This window comes from Salmo salar, chromosome ssa16 (genome assembly GCF_905237065.1).
Source record: "Salmo salar chromosome ssa16, Ssal_v3.1, whole genome shotgun sequence".
NCBI lineage: Eukaryota > Metazoa > Chordata > Actinopteri > Salmoniformes > Salmonidae > Salmo > Salmo salar.
In genome coordinates, this window is record NC_059457.1 from 25,947,624 (window position 1) to 25,969,424 (window position 21,801).

The 21,801-nt window shown below is 44.2% G+C and overlaps 1 protein-coding gene across 2 annotated transcripts; it reads right to left on the reverse strand.

Moving 5' to 3' along the window:
• Window positions 1-4: 4 nt before the first annotated feature.
• Window positions 5-21,266, reverse strand: elapor2a (endosome-lysosome associated apoptosis and autophagy regulator family member 2a). Of its 2 annotated transcripts, none has more exons than XM_014148516.2 (23): window positions 20,886-21,266; window positions 20,091-20,192; window positions 17,269-17,389; window positions 9,219-9,408; window positions 8,971-9,118; window positions 8,716-8,805; window positions 8,330-8,435; window positions 8,091-8,243; window positions 7,829-7,917; window positions 7,439-7,619; window positions 5,235-5,363; window positions 4,898-4,988; window positions 3,859-3,961; window positions 3,576-3,713; window positions 3,194-3,451; window positions 2,899-3,072; window positions 2,627-2,813; window positions 2,432-2,528; window positions 2,166-2,267; window positions 1,621-1,747; window positions 1,326-1,504; window positions 1,047-1,221; window positions 5-875 (listed from the first exon to the last, which is right to left on the reverse strand). In XM_014148516.2, exons 2-23 carry the CDS (start codon window positions 20,181-20,183, stop codon window positions 807-809), a joined length of 3,000 nt encoding a protein of 999 aa, XP_014003991.1. In that variant the 5' UTR covers window positions 20,184-20,192; window positions 20,886-21,266; the 3' UTR covers window positions 5-806. The 2 variants fall into 2 exon arrangements, with proteins under 2 accessions (XP_014003991.1, XP_014003990.1); XM_014148515.2 differs by lacking the exon at window positions 20,886-21,266 and adding an exon at window positions 20,343-20,626.
• Between the last annotated feature and the right edge of the window lie 535 nt (window positions 21,267-21,801).

Here is a 21,801-nt window from a genome sequence, read left to right on the forward strand (position 1 = left end):
AAAGTGTACACAAATACAATATAGTTTATTTCACTTTAAATAACAGAAAGGCAGTCAGCATCATATCATCATATGGATAATGTAACATCGCCACTCCTGATTGGACTAAGAGAGAGTGAAGGACATTCCACCATCACCATGGTAACCCAAAGCCTACAAACAGAACAAATGGGTAAAGGGTGGTGCAGGTCAGACTAAGATGAGACTGTAATAGTGTGTGTGTGTGTGTGTGTGTGTGCCGGGTATTTAGGGCTATGTGCGGATTTCTGTAGATCTCAAAGGATTAGACAGGTGCCAACATGCAAAAATCCCACCCAGCCTTTCAGAGGGCACTATGGAACACCGTTTCTTTCCTCTTATTGAGAAGGAGCCTAAACACCTGAGGGAAAACAACATGGCCGCCAAAGCAACCTAACAACAGAGTGACGGAAAACAGCACAAAAAACATCCCACATACAGGTTCTCTTCTCTACCTAAGCAGAACCGACACACCACCCATATACCCCACCATACACACCCGTTTAAATCACACCACCCATATAGCCCACCATACACACCCGTTTAAATCACACCGCCCATATTCCAGCAATCCACCCATATACACACACACACCATTCCAGGGATAAGGCCAGATGGGTGTAATGTCCTCTCACATGTGTTTGTCAGTGAGCATGCATTCTGGGTGTGTACTCTGCATGTGTCTATGTATGTTCTGAGTGTGTGTGTTAAGGGTTCAAACCCTCAACATGGAGATATGTTGAAGAAGTCTCTCTGGGGGGGGGGGGTTCTCTCCTTGTTCTCCTTCTTCACCCCCACACCAACCCGTTTGACTGTGAGGAGTTCAACTGGACATTTTCATAGCTTCTCTCGTTTCCCTGTGGATGAAATATACAGAGACACGTTAGTCTATGAACTAGAATTACCAGGGGAGAAACAGATTCTGCACTCGCAAGTGTACACACACACACACACACACACACACACACACACACAAAAGGTAATGTAGTTTGATTTCAGCATAACTGCATAGTGGTTCTGACTCTTACCCTAGATGCGATGGCTTTGAGTTTGCGTATCAGGGATGTTTTTTTGGAGTAGACCACCTCATCCTCCATCTCTCCCTCGTTCTCCTCTCCCTCCATCACGGCACAGCTGTCTGCCCCCGGCAGTTCACACTCCTTATTGGCAGACATTACCAGCTTCGAGTACTTAAACTCCAGCCTACCAGAGTCAGGGGTAGGCGGGACTTAGAAAAATCACCAAACTTCAGTACTACTCTAGTTCTTATTCCAGACATATGTATGAATGAATACATGAGTTCCTACCTCTTGTTCTTCTTCCAGAAATAGCAGGTGATGGAGAAGAGCAGTGCGGCGGTGAAGGCTCCTATCGTCGCCCCCATCTTTACCAAGAAGTCCATGCTCTCACACGGCCAGGTCTTCTTCTCCGGAAGGGACACCCCTCCTACACACCGCTTTGGCTCAGTCCACACATACAGAGTGTCCTGGGGAGAGGGAGACAGTGAACATGTGTAATGCTATGAAATACATTTTATCTAAAGGATTCAGAGTGAGAGCAGATAGCAGCTCCTTGCAGGTAATCGATTAGTAAAACACGCACCTGTAGTCCTCCCTTGCAGGCTCCCTCTATCTGGTGGTAGTTTGTGGATGTGCACTGAGGACACGCCCCCGAGCTCTCCCACAGGAAGTGGAAGGTACAGCCATCACACGTGCCTGCCGGACACTGACTACAACAGAGAAACATACTGTTACTACAATGTACTAATCTAACTTTTACGTTATAAGGACAGTTTCAATGAGATGTAATCTGATCAAATCCGATCAAATCTGAGTGATAAATCCATGTGTTTGTTCTCAGCTTCTCGTGTTCCCCCAGCACGCAGCATGAATATCCATCACACAGAGTTAGATAACTAGCTGCCTGGGAGTAAAAGCAAACTTCTTACTAATTTAACAGTCACAAGAGGATGCAGAGTTTCTGTGAATTGAGCTTGCAGTTCATTTCGAGCTTGGACTTCTTTTAAGTCTCTCCTTTTACTAGTAATCTCCTTTGAGGCTGCAGTTTCAGAGCAAGACAGAAAGAGAAAAAGAGAGAGATAGAAAGAAAGAGAGGGGCAAGAAGAGAGGAAAGGAGACAGACAGTACCTGGGTACTGTGAGTTCTCCTTGTGTGCTTCTATCCGGGTTACAGCGAAGCGTCACCACCACGTTACGACCTTTATCACATGACGAGGTCACCTCCAGAGAACTATCCAATAGAAGCACAACATTTGGTTAAAAAAACAACAGGGTGCTACTGATTAAGAGCAACTAAATACTACCCCAAACCTTTACTTGGGCCCCAAAAACACAATTCACAGAAGTAGTTATGTTTTAGAATTTGTGTTTTAGGATGTAGAAAAGATAAATTACCGGTAGAAGAAGTTGACGTCAGGGACTTTGTTGGTGGTCTGTGGGAACAGGTCTGGTCTTGCCTTGACTCCATCCAGAGTCAAGGCCACTGTCGCTCCTACACACATTCATCAATAAATTAACGCCTACTATACACCAGCGACAAAGATCGGCATCAGGTTACAAGGAAAATGTGTGTGTGTGATGTGTACTCACCCAGGAAGGTGTCTGCTAGGCTGATGGACTGAGAGGATAGTGCTGTGTGGAAGCCCCGCCCACTCGAGGGGATAATGGTTGATTGACAGATTAAAGTCTCCACCGCATTGGCTGGTTCCCCTGTCTCTTTCTGAGAATCGGCACTGGAAAGGTCTGTCACGTTGTCTGTACACACAGCCCTTCTACCCTGAGAATTTAAAGCACAATTCAGGATCACAAAGTAATTGTAGGTTGCAAATATTGTTAAAATCAGTGTGTGTGTGTGTGTGTACCTCTCCTCCACAGAGGCTGATGTTGAAAAGATGGTAGTATTTGGTTCCTTTGGTGGTAAAACTGGGTCCGTTCATCAGTGTTCCAACAGAGCCCAGGGAACTGTAGTCAAAACTCAGAGACACATTGTTCTCAGAGTAGGAGAACACACAGTCACTGTAGCACCTGCTGTGCTCCTGAAAAAACAAACATTCAGTTTTGCACTGGGGGAATCAACAATGGACACACTTTTATTCACCAACCTCGACACACATAAACACACGCTTGGTGTGACACTGATATCAACTAAACACACACCTTGTTACTCTTGCTGGATGGTCCACAGGGTTTGCAGGCCTCTGGGCCCAGGGTGCTGTGTGAGGTGAGGTGTGTGTTGGGGGGGCACTCGGTGCACTGGCTGGTGTGTATGTAATGTCCTGGAGGGCAGGGCACACACAGCGAGCCGGAGGGCTGGGAGAGGAGGGCACAGGTATGACACTCCGACGACACACCGTCTACAGCGTTACTCACTGAGATGGAGTAGATACGCGCCACGTTGTTCACGTTCTGACGCACCTGGAGAGAGAGAGAGAGAATGCACTACTAGTATATGATTGTGTCTGTATACATTAGCGTGTATCCAAGTTTGTATACAGTGTGTGTGTGTGTGTGTGTGTGTGTGTGGGGGGCGTGTGCTTACGTCAGAGGCCTGGTTGGTCCTCTGGAAGGCCCAGGTGTATGACACAGAGGCGTTCTTGGTCATAATGTGTGTGTAGGACTGTCTGACCTTACTGCCTTCCCATGACGCCACCACCCTCGTACTCTTCCTGTTTACATCCTACACACAGTGATGTAATTAACTTTTACACCGTTCAAAAGTAGTGCACATTTTAAAAGGAATAGAAATGTCCAAACACTTTTCTAGATGCTTGTATACTTTTTGCATTGAGTGTGGGTTTTTCTTTATCCGGTGTTGTTCTCACCATCATAAAGTACAGCTCACAGTCAGCTGTACACACCATCTCAAACTCAAAGCTGATACGGCCAAACTCTGTCCCCGCACCACCTGTGGCTGATGTAGGAGGCCTGAAAACACACACACACACACACACACACACAGAGAGATAGAAGGAGAGGGGAAGGGAGAGAGCAAGAGAGTAGTGTTGCACGCTATACCGGTGACACGGTAATATCATGATACCAAAACAATACTTACGATAGCAACATTTTAGAATACCGTAGTACCGTTTCATATGATACTACCAAAATGTGCAGTCCATGATGAGTCAACTGTTGTTACATTTGATACATTGCAGCAGTGCAAAGAGCAAGCAAAGTTGATACATTGTATCATTTCATCGCCTGCTATAACCAAGAACACAGGTCAGTCTCAGTAGACTTTGGAGGTTCGCTGTCCTGCAGCCCCCGAGTGTCATAGAGGAACAATGGACAGGCATGCTTGCAGCTTTACAGAGAAGAAAACAGCTGGTCTTAAGGCCAAACCATTAAACAAATATGATCCATATAACCAGAGCTACCTTATTTCCTTCTAGCACATTTGATATAATTTCACAAACTTTGTCACGGTCCATTTTAAACTAGGTCAGGTAGTTAATTATTGGTTTGTGTTAACTGAAGAGTAAAGGTGGTTTCATGCAGTGTTCCCCTTACTTCCACAATGACCTGCAGATCATTATGCATTTATATTCCTTCTTTCCATTCTTCCAGCCAAATCACAGGTAGACCTTTGTAAATCAGCCATTCTATGCGGTATTCTATTATACACTGAATGGTGTGAAGTTAAATTCAACATGACATGTTTTGCGTTGCACATGCACAGAACGTTTAGAAAACGGGAAGAAATGTCCGGGGGAAGGGGCGAACAGGACGCTAGCCACTCCAAATTATTTTTCCAGCGGTTTCGCGATACTACTTGGTATCGTGATACTTTTCCTGGTATCGTTAGTAAAATGTTGGTATCGTGACAATAAGACAGAGACAGATTGAGATGATGGGACTCACTTAAAGCCAGGTACATGGAGGTTGAGAATGAGGTAGTCGTTATCAGAGCCCCCTGCTCCACTACGGATATGATCCCCCGCCACCTCCCATCCTGATGGAGAGACACGTCAGAACACACACGACATGCAGACATACTAGGGTCTTCCCTGACTATTTCATTCAAATGTGGCCTGTGGCCCCTCTATGCATTATGCTAAAGTGCCTAAGACAGGGGTACACAACCCTCCTCCTAGAGAACTACCCTCTCTTAATTCTTATCCTGGCCTAAGGGGAACATGTCAACAAAAGTAAAGAGCAACAGCGCCCTCTAGGCCTCAGAGAGAGCAGCTGCACCCACCATTCATGCCGTCACACTTGGAGTTTCCCACATTGAAGCAGGATGTCTTCATGCTGGTCGGAAGGACGTTCCACCACTTATACTGATAACCTACAGCAGGCTCAGTACCCGCAGGACACAACTCACACGCTGGGAGAGAGGTAGAGATCATAATTTAGGAAAGCAAACGGCAAAAAAAAAAATACAGATCCCATTGGGCAATGCAAAAATAAAAAAATAAAAAAAAAATCTCATAAAAAAACTCTAATCAAATTCTGTCACATGGCCGAATAAAACCTTTGTGAAATGCTTACTTACGAGCCCTTAAACAATGCAGTTAAGAAAAATTATTGCTTACTAAATAAACTGAAGTAAACAAATAAATAAATAAATACAAATGAAAAAATACAGAGTCAATGTCCGAGGGCACAGGTTAGTTGAGGTAATTGAGGTAATGTGTATATGGAGGTAGAGGTAAAGTGACTATGCATACATAATGAACAGAGAGTAGCAGCAGCGTAAAAATGGCAGGGGGGGGGGGTGTCAATGCAAATAGTCCGGGTAGCGATTTGTTTAGCCGTTCAGGATCTCATGGCTTGGTGGTAGAAGCTGTTAAAAAGCCTTTTGGACCTAGACTTGGCACTCCGGTACTGGTTGCCCTTTGGTAGCAGAGAGAACAGTCTATGACTAGGGTGGCTGAAGTCTTTGGCAACTTTTAGGACCTTCCTCTGACACCGCCTTGTATAGAGGTCCAGTGATGTACTGGGCTGTACGCACTACCCTCTGTAGTGCCTTGCAGTCGGATGCCGAGCAGTTGCCATACCAGGCGGTGATGCAACCAGTCAGGATGCTCTCGATGGTGCAGCTGTAGAACTTTTTGAGGATCATGAGTCATGAGTCAAGACAAATCTTTTCAGTCTCCTGAGGGGGAAATGGGTGTTGTTGAGCCCTCTTCACGACTATCATGATGTGTTTGGACCATTACAGTTCGTTCTCGATGAGAATGGGGACATGCTCGGCCCTCCTTTTCCTGTAGTCCATGATCATCTCCTTTATCTTGATCACATCGAGAGAGTAGTTGGCGCCACACAGCCAGGTCTTAGACCTCCTCATCGTTGTCGGCAAACTTAATGATGGTGTTGGAGTCGTGCTTGGCCATGCAATCACGGGTAAATAAGGAGTACAGTCGTGACCAAAAGAGAATGAAACAAATATACATTTTCACAAAGTCTGCTGCCTCAGTTTGTATGATGGCAATTTGCATATACTACAGAATGTTATGAAGAGTGATCAGATGAATTGCAATTAATTGCAAAGTCCCTCTTTGCCATGCAAATGAACTGAATCACAAAAAAAACATTTCCACTGCATTTCAACCCTGCCACAAAAGGACCAGCTGACATCATGTCAGTGATTCTCTCGTTAACACAGCTGTGAGTGTTGACGAGGACAAGGCTGGAGATCACTCTGTCATGCTGACTGACTTCGAATAACAGACTGGAAGCTTCAAAAGGAGGGTGGTGCTTGGAATAATTGTTCTTCCTCGGTCAACCATGGTTACCTGCAAGGAAACACATGCCGCCGTCATTGCTTTGCACAAAAAGGGTTTCACGGGCAAGGATATTGCTGCCAGTAAGATTGCATCGATATTTTGGGTCCATGGCCAGGAAACTCCCCAGACCTTAATCCCATTGAGAACTTGTGGTCAATCCTCAAGAGGCGGGTGGACAAACAAAAACCCACAAATTCTGACAAACTCCAAGCATGCAAGAATGGGCTGCCATCAGTCAGGATGTGGCTCAGAAGTTAATTGACAGCATGCCAGGGCGGATTGCAGAGGTCTTGAAAAAGAAGGGTCAACACTGCAAATATTGACTCTTTGCATCAACTTCATGTAATTGTCAATAAAAGCCTTTGACACTTATGAAATGCTTGTAATTATACTTCAGTATTCCATAGTAACATCTGACAAAAATATCTAAAGACACTGAAGCAGCAAACTTTGTGGAAATTAATATTTGTGTCATTCTCAAAACTTTTGGCCACGACTGTACAGGAGGGGACTGAGCACGCACCCCTGAGGGGCCCCTGTGTTGAGGATCAGTGTGGCAGATGTGTTGTTACCTACCCTTACCACCTGGGGGCGGCCCGTCAGATGGCGGACAAGAGAGAAGGAAGACAAGAGAGATAGAAGATGACATGGGAGAAAGGGGTATTTTTGTCACCTTTGACCCCATCAGAGAATGTCCCGGGGGGGCAGGGAGAGCAGGTAGCAGTGTCGTTGTTATAGAAACCGGGGTTGCACGGCGGGCAGGGCTCACGGTCACCAGAGGGGGGCAGTGTTTCAGCCCCGGGCACATCCACCAGACAGATCTGAGGCTCCACCCACCTGTAGGTCACCTGCGTCTGAAACCACACAGAGACAACATGGAGAATGAGGAAACTAACCATACAGAGAGCCAACATGGAGGACACAGACACTGAATTGTAGGGATACAGGCACTAGAATGGCTAAGCCCTGCATGGGCACTTGTGTAGATCAAAAAGGATTAGACATGCATAAGCAATCTGGCAATAATGGATGTGGTATTGGGAGGGTGAGTTAGTCTTCTCACCTTGCCCTCAAGGTCACAGGGGGTGTGGATCTGAAAGTAATCCTTCTTGGAGCATGGTGGTCTCGCTTTGCACTCAGCTGACCCCTCCGCTGGAAGAGAAGGGTAAAGAAGGGGGGGGGCAGTGAAAGAGATGTTTAAAAGATAATGAACTGCAGTATAACCAATAAGCTGCTCAAACTCATGTTCTAACTCTAATAAGACAAGTTGTGTATAGGTGTCTGCATCTAGACTTGTCTGCATGCTTATGTTCCTGTGAGCCTACGTGCATAGAGCGTGGTGGTGTTGCAGGGGGTACAGGAGCTGGCTCCGTGGCCAGAGTGGGTATCTCTGGGACAGGGCTGACATGAGGAGGAGCCTGGGGTTCGGCTGAACGTCCCTGGTTTACACGGGAAACACTCTGACGCATACGCCACTCCTAGAGAGAAAATAACACTTAAGTACAGAGGGGAAGTGGCATGAACAGCTACAATAAATACACAAACACACACACGGTAGTCCTACCCTCTATGTGGACGTTCTTCAGCAGAACAGGTTTGACTACTTTAGCTCCAATCAGGATCCCTGCTGTCCTCCAGTACAAGATGTTAGTGCCAGACTTCAGATTCACCTTGAACACACCCATGAGAGACCTGGGTTTAGAACGCCCATCTACACAGAGATACGACCTGAAAACATCCCAATACCTGACACTTGATGGTGCTGTAGCCTCAGAGGCTGTCTAACCCTTTAGACCTGAGACACTCCTGATTCAATGAATCAAGGGCTTGGTGATTAGTTAACTAGTGAAATCAGGTGCGCTAGTGCTGGGCTAAAACAAAATATTGCACTCAATTTTGATCTTGAAGACCAGGACTTAGAACTTAATTACAAACAAACACAGCTCTTACAGTGTGTGTGGCCCACTCCCCGTGACTGGTAAGCTTGAGCCACTTCTTATCAGCAGTCTGGTCCATCTCCTGACACTGGTCATTCTGGATCTGCCAAGCAACCAGAACATCAACCAATCAATCAATATTTAAATTTGTGAATATCACTTCAGCATATTTATAGCGCTACTTGGTCAGGAAGGTACTGCAGAGAAGAATTTACTCTCCCTAACTAGCAGATATCATAGAAATGAGAGAATGAAGTAGAAGACTCACAAAGAACTCGAAGAAGAGGTTGCCGTCTGGGTACTGGTAGTCAAAGGAGACTGATCCCGGTTTCTTCAGATGGACAGCATAGATCAGAGAGACAGTACACTCATCTCTGTTAGACTCCAGGTAACTACCCTGCGGAAACCACGATGAACTGGACACACACACACAGCAGAGATTAATGAGATGTATGCAAGAACTGCAACGACACCATGATTTAAAAATCATAAGCTAAAGCCCTCCCCTTCCCACACCTGTTGCAGGTAGTGCTGTCGTCTCCATGGGGACCATTGTCGAGGTAAGTTGCTAGGGAGCTGAACCCGCTGGGGATGGTTTCCCAGTCATCAAATCGAATACCGCTGCCCAGAGAGTAGGTACCTGCTGCACACTGAGTACACTCCTGGGCAGACATCTCCAGAAACTCCCCCGCCTCACAGGAAAATGCTGGGGGAGAGAGACGGGAAAGAGAGAGTGGACATTTCATGGAAAAGATAAGAGAAGTATACCACCAGCAGCGACCTGTCATTCAGGGCACGTGGGGCAAAGCCCGACCTGTTTAGCTAAAATATAAATATATACAGTACCAGTCAAAAGGTTGGACACACCTACTCATTCCAGGGTTTTTCTTGATATTGACTATTTTCTACATTGTAGAATAATAGTTAGACATAAAAACTATGAAATAACACGAAGGAATCATGTAGTAACCAAAAAAAAGTGTTAAATCAAAATATATATTTCATATTTGAGATTCTTGGTGACAGCTTTACACACTCTTGGCATTCTCTCAACCAGCTTCATGAAGTAGTCAACTGTAAACCATTTCAAATCAGTAGTGTTGTGACAAGGTAGGGGTGGTATACAGAAGATAGCCCTATTTGGAAAAAGACCAAGTCCATATTATTGCAAGAACAGCTCAAAAAAGCAAAGAGAAATGACAGTCCATCATTACTTTAATACATGAAGCTCAGTCAATGCGGAAAATTTCACGAACTTTGAAAGTTTCTTCAAGTGCAGTCGCAAAAACCATCAAGCACTATGATGAAACTGCCTCTCGAGGACCGCCACAGGAAAGGAAGACCCAGAGTTAATAAGTTCATTAGAGTTACCAGCCTCAGAAATTGCAGGCCGAATAAATGCTTCACAGAGTTCAAGTAAGACATATCTCAACTGTTCAGAGACTGCGTGAATCAGGCCTTCATGGTCAAATTGCTGCAAAGAAACCACAACCAAAAGGACACAGGCTCCCGAGTGGCACAAGGTACTGCATCTCAGTGCAAGACGCGTCAGTACAGTCCCTGGTTTGTATCCAGGCTGTATCACATCCGGGTGTGATTGGGAGTCCCATAGGGCGGCACACAATTGGCCCAGCATCATCCGGATTTGGCAGGGGTAGGCCGTCACTGTAAAATAAGAATTTGTTCTTAACTGACTTGCCTAGTTAAATAAAAAGGTTAAATAAAAATAAATAAGAGGAGACTTGCTTTAGCCAAGAAACACGAGCAATCGAAATTAGATTGGTGGAAACCTGTCCTTTGGTATGACGAGTCCAAATTTGAGATTTTTGGTTCCAACCGCCCGGTCTTTGTGAGACGCAGAGTAGGTGAACAGATGATCTCTGCATGGGTGGTTCCCACATGAAGCATGGAGGAGGTGGTGTGATGGTACTTTGCCATTGACACCGTCAGTGATTTATTTACAATTCAAGTCACACTTAACCAGCATGGCTACCACAGCGATATGCCATCCCATCTGGTTAGCACTTAGTGGGACTATCATTTGTTTTTCAACAGGACAATGACTCAACACACCGACAGGCTGTGTAAGGGCTATTTGACCAAGAATCAATGCAAATAGTCCGGGTAGCCATTTGATTACCTGTTCAGGAGTCTTATGGCTTGGGGGTAAAAACTGTTGAGAAGCCTTTTTGTCCTAGACTTGGCACTCCGGTACCGCTTGCCATGCGGTAGTAGAGAGAACTCTATGACTGGGGTGGCTGGGGTCTTTGACAATTTTTAGGGCCTTCCTCTGACACCGCCAGGTGTAGAGGTCCTGGATGGCAGGCAGCTTAGCCCCAGTGATGTACTGGGCCGTACACACTACCCTCTGTAGTGCCTTGCGGTCAGAGGCCGAGCAATTGCCGTACCAGGCAGTGATGCAACCAGTCAGGATGCTCTCGATGTTGCAGCTGTAGAACCTTATGAGGATCTCAGGACCCATGACAAAGTTTTTCGTGTCCTGAGGGGGAATAGGCTTTGTCGTGCCCTCTTCACGACTGTCTTGGTGTGTTTGGACCATTCTAGTTTGTTGTGGATGTGGACACCAAGGAACTTGAAGCTCTCAACCTGCTCCACTACAGCACCGTCGATGAGAATGGGGGCATGCTCGGTCCTCCATTTCCTGTAGTCCATAATTATCTCCTTAGTCTTGGTTACGTTGAGGGATAGGATGTTATTCTGACACCACACGGCCAGGTCTCTGACCTCCTCCCTACAGGCTGTCTCATCGTTGATCAGGCCTACCACTGTTGTGTCGTCTGCAAACTTAAATGATGGTGTTGGAGTCGTGCCTGGCCATGCAGTCGTGGGTGAACAGGGAGAACCAAAGGGGACTGAGCATGCACCCCTGTGGAGCGCCAGTGTTGAGAATCATCGTGGGAGATGTGTTGCTACCTACCCTTTCCACCTGGGGGCGGCCCGTTAGGAAGTCCAGGATCCAGTTGCAGAGGTGTTTAGTCCCAGGATCCTTAGCTTAGTGATGAGCTTTGAGGTGTTGGTGTTGAACGCTGAGCTGTAGTCAATGAATAGCATTCTTACATAAATGTTCCTTTTGTCCAGGTGGGAAAGGGCAGTGTGGAGTGCAATAGAGATTGCATCATCTGTGGATCTGTTTGGGCGGTATGCAAATTGGAGTGGGTCTAGGGTTTCTGGGATAATGTTGTTGATGTGAGCCATTACCAACCTTTCAAAGCACTTCATGGCTACGGACGTGAGTGCTACGGGTCTGTAGTCATTTAGACAGGTTGCCTTTGTGTTCTTTTTTCATTTCACTTCGCTAATTTGGACTATTTTGTGCATGTCCATTACATGAAATCCAAATAAAAATCTATTTAAATGACAGGTTGTAATGCAACAAAATAGATAAATTGCAAAGGGGATGAATACTTTTGCAAGGCACTGTATGTATACTGTGGCTACGAAAGTAATACTAAGTGTATGTTGTGTAGTAAGCTGTTAGTAGCCCATGTGCCTCACCCTAATAATTTGGTCCCTTTCCCTCTCATAACTTAGCCTACTGTTCCGACTTGGTGGTACACATGTAGCCTATAGCCTGTTTTAGAGAAAAATAATCATTGAATTTTGTAAGACCTTTCATTGTCTGCTTATATGCCCCCTTTATCTATCCTACGGTTCTGACTTGGTGTACTGTCGTGGCCAAAAGTTTTGAGAATGACACAAATATTAATTTTCACAAAGTCTGCTGCCTCAGTTTGTATGATAGCAATTTGCATAATGTTATGAAGAGTGATCAGATAAAATGCAATTAATTGCAAAGTCCCTCTTTGCCATGCAAATGAACTGAATCACAAAAAAAACATTTCCACTGAATTTCAACCCTGCCACAAAAGGACCAGCTGACATGTCAGTGATTCTCTCATTAACACAGCTGTGAGTGTTGACGAGGACAAGGCTGGAGATCGCTCTGTCATGCTGATTGAGTTAGAATAACAGACTGGAAGCTTCAAAAGGAGGGTGGTGCTTGGAATCATTGTTCTTCCTCTGTCAACCATGGTGACCTGCAAGGAAACACGTACCGTCATCATTGCTTTGCACAAAAATGGCTTCACAGGCAAGGATATTGCTGCAAGTAAGATTGCACCTAAATCACCCATTTATTGGATCATCAAGAACTTCAAGGAGAGCGGTTCAATTGTTGTGAAGAAGGCTTCAGGGCGCCCAAGAAAGTCCAGCAAGCGCCAGGACTGTCTCCTAAAGTTGATTCAGCTGTGGGATCGGGGCACCACCAGTACAGAGCTTGCTCAGGAATGGCAGCAGGCAGTGTGAGTGCATCTGCACGCACAGTGAGGCAAAGACTTTTGGAGGATGGCCTGGTGTCAAGAAGGGCAGCAAAGCCACTTCTCTCCGGGAAAAACATCAGGGACAGACTGATATTCTGCAAAAGGTACAGGGATTGGACTGCTGAGGACTGGGGTAAAGTCATTCTCTGATGAATCCCCTTTCCTATTGTTTGGGGCATCCGGAAAAAAGCTTGTCCGGAGAAGACAAGGTGAGCGCTACCATCAGTCCTGTGTCATGCCAACAGTAAAGCATCCTGAGACCATTTATGTGTGGGGTTGCTTCTCAGCCAAGGGAGTGGGCTCACTCACAATTTTGCCTAAGAACACAGCCATGAATAAAGAATGGTACCAACACATCCTCCGAGAGCAACTTCTCCCAACCATCCAGGAAGAGTTTGGTGACGAACAATGCCTTTTCCAGCATGATGGAGCACCTTGCCATAAGGCAAAAGTGATAACTAAGTGGCCCGGGGAACAAAACATCAATATTTTGGGTCCATGGCCAGGAAACTCCCCAGACCTTAATCCCATTGAGAACTTGTGGTCAATCCTCAAGAGGTGGGTGGACAAACAAAAACCCACAAATTCTGACAAACTCCAAGCATTGATTATGCAAGAATGGGCTGCCATCAGTCAGGATGTGGCCCAGAAGTTAATTGACAGCATGCCAGGGCGGATTGCAGAGGTCTTGAAAAAGAAGGGTCAACACTGCAAATATTGACTCTTTGCATCAACTTCATGTAATTGTCAATAAAAGCCTTTGACACTTATGAAATGCTTGTAATTATACTTCAGTATTCCATAGTAACATCTGACAAAAATATCTAAAGACACTGAAGCAGCAAACTTTGTGGAAATTAATATTTGTCATTCTCAAAACTTTTGGCCAGGACTGTACAGGAGAGATTACTGTAAGAACGGCCCATGTTCTGAATTCTGTTGCTATACATTTCAAAACTGCTGAACAAATAGCTATTGACTACGTCGGTCTTAGCTCGCTCATTAATGTCTTATGGATGGCCTCTTATCCGCTCTTCATTCCCTTATGCCATAGTTTGTACATCTTTTAAAGGCAGTAAATGAGTCTGAATGAACTGTTTCGCTGCCAGACAAGGCTCCGCTGATATCCAGGTGTAGCAGTGGTAAGGAACTCACTCCATGGTGCTGAAAAGAAAGCTCTGCTGTTGCAACAGCTTTATGTAGGCCCTAACAGTTTGTGGGCACCGTTTGTCAAAGTTATAGTGCAATTCATGTATTGTTTAGTCTTGTGTTGTGTAGTGGCTTTGCTGGCATGCATCAAAAAAAATTATTCTGTTTGCCCCACCAAAATGTACATGCTAAAATCGTCTATTTGGAAGTGTGTCAGAGAGTGAGAGAGGGGATGTATCAGAGCTTGTTAGAGGTCAGGGATGGTGCAAAACAGGAGATAATAACATTATATTGGTAAAAAAAAAAATGGTAGACCTTCTGTTTACACCAAGGAGAGGGGAAGTAACTAGGTCCATAATTGGGCTGGATACAGCTCAGAGATGTACAACAGCCCTCGGATGGCTTCCCTGTAACCACGGGAACAAACCTACTAATCCCCACATCCTGGTGAAAAGGGCTGTGTGGGTGGGGGTGCGTGCGTTGGCGAGGTTGTACAAAGTAGGGGTGTGACATTTAAATGAAATTGGGATTGGTTACGTTAAAAAGAAACATCCCTAACCTAAAAACTTTAAATCATTTTTTAAACAAAATTTCAACTAAACCTCCACTGACAGGTCGCGATAATTATCATAAAGACAAAAAAATACCTAACGCAACAATGTTATAATGTAAGTAGGAGAAGATGAAATGCAAAGATGGAATTGAGCTACAGTGGCAGTACAGATGCAATGCGGAAAAGGGGAGCACCATGAGCCCCAAACCCTTGCTGGCAGCAGTGCGATAAGGGACGGACTGAGAAAATCACAGCGCTGATTACAGAAATGATTGCGGTTGCTGTGCAGCCATTGTCAATTGTAGAGGATGCCGGCTTCAATGTTGCCCTAATGGCATGTCTAGAAACAGACTACAAGATGCCATGTCGAAAAAGCGTGACGGCCCGGATGGAAAAATTATTGCTCTGAAAGTACAAAGCACGAGCTCTCAAAAACAATACTTGGCTCCCGAGTGGCGCAGCAGTCTAAGGCACTGCATCGCAGTGCTAGAGGTGTCACTACAGACCATGGTTCGAATCCAGGCTGTATCACAACTGGCCGTGATTGGGAGTCCCATAGGGCGGCGCACAATTGGCCCAGCAACGTCCGGGGTAGACTACCATTGTAAATAGGAATTTGTTCTTAATTGACTTGCCTAGTTAAATAAAAGGTTAAATAAAAATAAAACCAGATTGTTTGACATCTATGAACACGCCGTCATACACCACTGCAATGAGCAATCACATTGAAGAGAAGAAGTGAGAACATGGAGGAGAGCAGAGAATCTTTGCTGAGTGGGTGGGGGGCAGAAGTAAGGTCTGGTAGGGTTACCACTAGATAGCACAGCCACAAAGTCAAAATTGGCTATATTGTAAATATTAATGAAAAGAAAAACTAGCTTTTTGTCTTAACTTAAGGTTAGTCATAATGTTAGCAGTGGGGTTTAAAATCATATTATAAGAAGACAAATTGTAGAAATAGGTGGATTTTATGACTTTGTGGCTGTGGTAATTAGTGACGACTCTTTGTTAGGTAGCCAGGACTGCGGCAAATTGAACTGCATTGTCCCTTAGCAGTCATACGCAGAACCATGTCTGAATTGTGATTTTAGTAAGGTGACTTCTGTCACAATAAACAATAAAACAATGCTCTACTCTAGAATTGTCTGGAAGCTTTTCCCCAGGTGTCTGTCTCACTAATTCAACCAGACGGACAGGGTAGAAAAATGGCCAATCAGGAATTAAATAGAAAAAGAGAAAAGCAGACAGAGGTGAGCTTTTTCCAGAGAACAAAAAGATGCAAAGATCATGCCCCCACATGCTAACCTCGCACCATTACCATTAACAGGGGAGGATTCTCTTGGGGGTATGATATTTATGAATCTGTAACTTTCTCACTCATCATTATTCGCGATGCACTCATGATTATTTACATTTACATTACATTTAAGTCATTTAGCAGAGCGACTTACAAAATGGTGCATTCACCTTATGATATCCAGTGGAACAACCACTTTACAATAGTGCATCTAAATCTTTTAAGGGGGGGGGGTTAGAAGGATTACTTTATCCTATCCCAGGTATTCCTTAAAGAGGTGGGGTTTCAGGTGTCTCCGGAAGGTGGTGATTGACTCCGCTGTCCTGGCGTCGTGAGGGAGCTTGTTCCACCATTGGGGTGCCAGAGCAGCGAACAGTTTTGACTGGGCTGAGCGGGAACTGTGCTTCCTCAGAGGTAGGGGGGCCAGCAGGCCAGTGGTGGATGATTACATTATCTGTAATCATGGTAGAATCCTCATTAAAAAAAATGTAAGTGTTCAGAAACATACAATATTCTATTCTTATTTACAATAAAAGTGACTCCAAAAATAATACAATACATTATTTAACATGAATTTCTATTGGGTATAACATAATCGGAAACATAACCAAAACGAAACTGAAAATGCATCCAACAAGTTTGTAGAGTCACAAGCTTGATGTAATCATTGCGTGCTAGGAATACTGAACTTTTGACTAAATATAATACACCATAAGTGAATTTGTCCAAATACTTACGACACCTTCGAATGGGGGACTAGATGCATAAAGTGCTTACATTTCTAAATGTGAAAACAGATATGAACAAATAAAAAGGTGACATTTTGTACTGTCGCCTCATAAAACATTTGATCTCAAATCCAAAATGCTGAAGTATAGAGCCAAATTAAAAGTTTTAGCTTCACTCTCCAAATAAATATGTAGGGGAGTGTTTGTCAATAAAACCTTTTCCACAGACATGAATCAGTTAGAGATATTTAGGGAAGCAAAGTCAGGCGCAAGTCCCCCCCCGTGAAAATTCACAAGGGGGGGACTTGTGTGTGTGCGTGTATATATAAAGCTCTGAGGTTATTGGCCTGTTGTTCCAGCATGAAGCCAGCTCTGCCCTGTGCTATGACTGGAGCAGAGACAAAGAGCCAATCAGGTCGTTGTGGAATACTGGAGGAAATTCCAACCAGCTGATAAGAGGGTGTGAGAAACATCTCTGACACACACACACAGTACTTACTGCACTCTGTCCCTCGTACAGGCTCGGGCAGTCCGATGCAGGATCCATGGCTCTGAGGGATTGCTACTCGCCATCGCGACCCTGTACTGTCACACTCTGTATATTCATAGTAGTAGTCTGTCTGCAACACAGTGATGGAGAGAAAGAGAGAGAGGTTGAGTGTGTCTGTGTGTGTCTTTGAACAGTATGTGAGAAACAGACATGGGGACAGAGGGAGGTCAGTAAACACCAAGACCACCGAGTTCTCTCTTCACCCCCCCCATTCCATCACTATGGATACAGGAAACCAAGGCACAGCACACAGTGGGTAAGTGGATGAGATAGAAGTTGTCCATAAAAACTGATCCTATGTCAGTATAATGAAGGTAGAAGTTGTCACTAACCACTGACAACTGTATGTCCAGGCGTAGGAATTTGATGTTTCAGTCTTGCTAAAGGTTCTGAGATGTAAGGTTTTTGAGTTCAAGGTTTGCATTTTTCACTGTGAGAACATTGTTGAAGTGTTATCTCACACACACACAAACATGCTGTGGAGTATGTGGTTCACCATCATGGTTAGGGAAATCGTAGAGAGAGCATGACTCGTTTAATCACTCTTCTGACCGAAAATGTCCCTTGAATTTGCCAAACCAATGATTGCCAAACCATTGAGTGAAATACAACATGCTTTTTGCCATGTTGAAGGAATGTTGACCTTTGAGAAGAACACACGTGTCTAGACACTGCCGAAGGGGTCATGTTGTGGGCATCATGGACATGACAGATATATGAAGTTGTTTAATCACACCTGGGCTTTACAGTAACACCACTGTTTCGTCCTCAAAACTGAAGCTATTTGTATCCAACAACAGTACTGTTTTGATGCAAATTAATGAATGCCACATGCAGACCTGATTTCACATGATATTGATTTCAAATAATGTATTGCCTTATTTACTACCATCTGTCTTAAACTCTCCCCTTCCCCCTCGCTTTCTATCAGAAATGACTGATAGCTATGTATCACTGAGGTTCATGCCAATCAATAAATCAGGGCATAAAGTTTAATGATCTATTCCTCTATACCATGACCCCAACAGAAGTCTACATTCTGCATGCCTGTCATGTGTTACCTGATAGGAGATGTCTGTTCCAGGACAAATCTGATCTGATATTGTTCTATACCTCAAGCACTAATATATCAGGTTCTGTCACATGGTGTCATTCTAAAGACATTCCACTAGACCAGGGACTGCCAACCCTTCTTCTGCAGAGCTACTGGGTGTGCAGGCTTTTGCTCCAGCCCTGTGCCAACACTCCTTAAATCTAAGCATTTGCTCATCAGGACATTGATTAGCAGAATCAGATGTGTTCTAAAGGGCAAGGCGAGAGCAAATACATGAATATTTAGTGGCTCCAGGAGGATGGATGCCCCTACTCTATGAATCTGAGAGTGGAAGACTCCTCTCTCATCTCTAACATGTAGGCTCACTTGTTGTGAACAGTCCCATCACAAGTCAGACTGTTGAATTAACTTAATTTGAATGTACTTTACCTGTTGTCTGCCGATTTTGTCCTTATGTAGGAGGTAATTGGAGACAAAATATCCACAGGGAAGTGTTATTAGCCCTACTTTCAGTATGCTGGTCTGTTTTTATTTTCAATACTGATGCAATTTGCACGTGACCAACACTATGGCCGAGGAATGTGGCTGAACCTAAACCATAGCCGATTGTGAGGAAACATGCTTCAATCGACTACGTTCGGCTATTGTTGACATATTGTGCATCACATGTGATGTGTGAAGAGACTAAAAATACAAGTGACAGAACCTACCGGCTCTGCAAAAAGTCAGGTAAACAACACTTCCCTGTGGATATCTCCACCTCGTACCACCAAAAGAACAAACAGCATGTACAACCAGTAAAGTAAATGTAAATATCATTTTAGTCAACACTCTGGCTTGTAGAAACTATTGTGTTTTTTTTAGGAAGAGTTTGGTCAGACTGATAATCCATGGAGTAACCATGGCAACAGCCTGATGTTTAGACAACGTGCCCCAGGATAAATGTAGGGCCAAAATACTTGTTTTCTGGTGGTAGAAATAGTAGTCTTGTGGAAGTGCAGAGCGCAGATTCCACAAAGCCCTGGTGAGTCACTGTGACTGGACAGTAAATTGGAGTTTGTGTCCGTCTGAATGTAATATAAGCCAGGCTATGTTGTTGCCAGCCATGTGCTATGGCTCAGAGGTGATGAGTGGAGAGAGCGAGAGAGACGGTGGGAAGGAAAGGCAGCTCCATGCAGGAAACTGATAAGACTCAAAGTTTGCCCTGAGTGTTGAGACAACACAAAGCAGAACACTGCATGCATGCGCACACACACGCACACACACACACACAGCCCTAAGCAGTGCAAGTGTCCTAAGCAACAATTCCACAGAAATCCTGCAGGACTACCTGATTGCATGACTGACAGGTGTTTGGAGAAACAGGATGAGTAATTAGTTGTCAAGGAGGGCATCTCCCTCTCTCTAAGCAGTGTATGTGTGTGATTTATATAAACATATGAATCTGACCGGAAGTGCAGCGTCATCAATTCATAATCGTATTAGTAATGGTCGGTGGAATGATTACTGTTTAGCGCTCATGTTGTTCTACACAGTAGCTTGTGTGCCCCTGACTCACACTCCTCTTCTGACTCTCTATTTGAACGGATAAGCTGTTAAATAACACACTCTTGTGTTTTCCACTAACATGCATGCACCATTATTAGCCCAAGGAAAATACAGACACTAAAAATAACTCCGACAACACATACATCGGCATCCTGACAGTGGATCTCACCTCTGTGCATGGATGTGGTCCCTTCGCCCCGAATGCCAGCCGAAAAGAGAGGAGGAGAGCGCTACCAGCGATAAACCAAGACCGGGAAGCCATAATAGGAACCTGGGAATATAGCGATGTCAAAAAGCAAAGTAGGCTAGATTTCAGTCATAAAGCAATGGCCTGTTAAACGTTTTGAGTGTTTGATGTCGCAAATGTATAAAATGCTGTCCGAATCACGTCTAGGTTGAAGTGGGTTTCCTTTTTCTCTACCTGCGACCGATGGGTTTGAGATTCTGGTTGTACGTTTGCAATTCGCATCTACCGGTGTTTGACGCGACGGTGACGTCGGTGGTCTGATAAAGGCAAGCCGGAGAGGAGTCGTTATTACGATGAAACCGCGTTCATGAAATACGATGAAACCGCGTTCATGTATGTCGGAAATACGTGCTTCCGAATGCAAAAAAATATATATTTGAATGGCCCTCCAACTGGTAATAAAAATGGGGAAACTGGTTTCCTCGTGTTGCGACACTATCATTTGTTTAACTGTAGGCTACTTTTGTCGTTCATGGTTGACGCAGTTTGTTCATAGCACGTGAATGCACACAACTCGTTTCCCCGAGTTTCCTAGGCGCATTTACTGAGTTTCCGATGTGTCATGAATGCAACATTACAGTAGTCCTACCATTCTTTATACCTCAGTGATTCCTACTGTACATACAGAGCAAAATCAGTGCAGCAGTTTTGTATTGAGATTAATTTGAATATTTACCTAACAATTCATTATTTCAAATACAACCATAGTTAGCCTACCTGTCTTTGTAGAATCTATGAAAGCTAGCTTTCACATAGGCATCACGTTCTAAAATCACTGCCAGGGTTCAGAATTGTGGTTAACTGTATATTTTATCGATTGGCCATTTCACTCAACTGAGCACAAAGACTTTAAGTGGTTTACAGTTTCCAATTACTTGATATGGAAATGTATAGTCAGGTGTATAATTATTGGCACCCTTTAAAAATATGAGCGAAAAAAGACTGTAGCCTATAAAATAAATAATACAAATACTGAGCTATATTGTATGCTAAAAAATGTCATTTATATAATGTTATACTAATAAAATTGCTCAGAGAAAGAATAATAAAGAAATCTTAAAAGGATAGGGGTCAAAATTATTGGCAACCCTGTTTTCGCTGGAGCTCGACAGCTTATAGTCCTGAAACCCGGAAATGATTTACCTCTGGTTCGTTCGTTATGGGAAAATGAATGGTGAAAGAACAGGGTTTTGGGATAAACGCCTAAAATAACGTCTGAGGTTAACACAGGCGTAGGAGATTTTATAGGCTTTGTTCTTTGAGATAATATCAGTCAGTTCGCATTACCGTTGTGAATTATGAAGCCTTTATGTGCTTTTATCAAATAGTACATAAATGCTTCAAAATTCACACAAAGTGACGTTAGCTGATGAAGATTATCTCATAGAACAAAACCTATAAGATCTCAAGCCTGTGTTTACCACAGGCCATATTTTCAGCATTTATACAAAAACCCTACAGAAACGCCATTCATTTCCCCATAGGCTTTTCCAACGAACCATGGAGGAGTTAGTGCCTACTAAAAGATACCTTTACTATTTCACTCTAAACTCTAGCACCCTATCCTTGCGACGATAACGACACTGCCCAGTGGGCACAGATTTCAGTTCAAAGTTGGTTGAAAAAATACAAA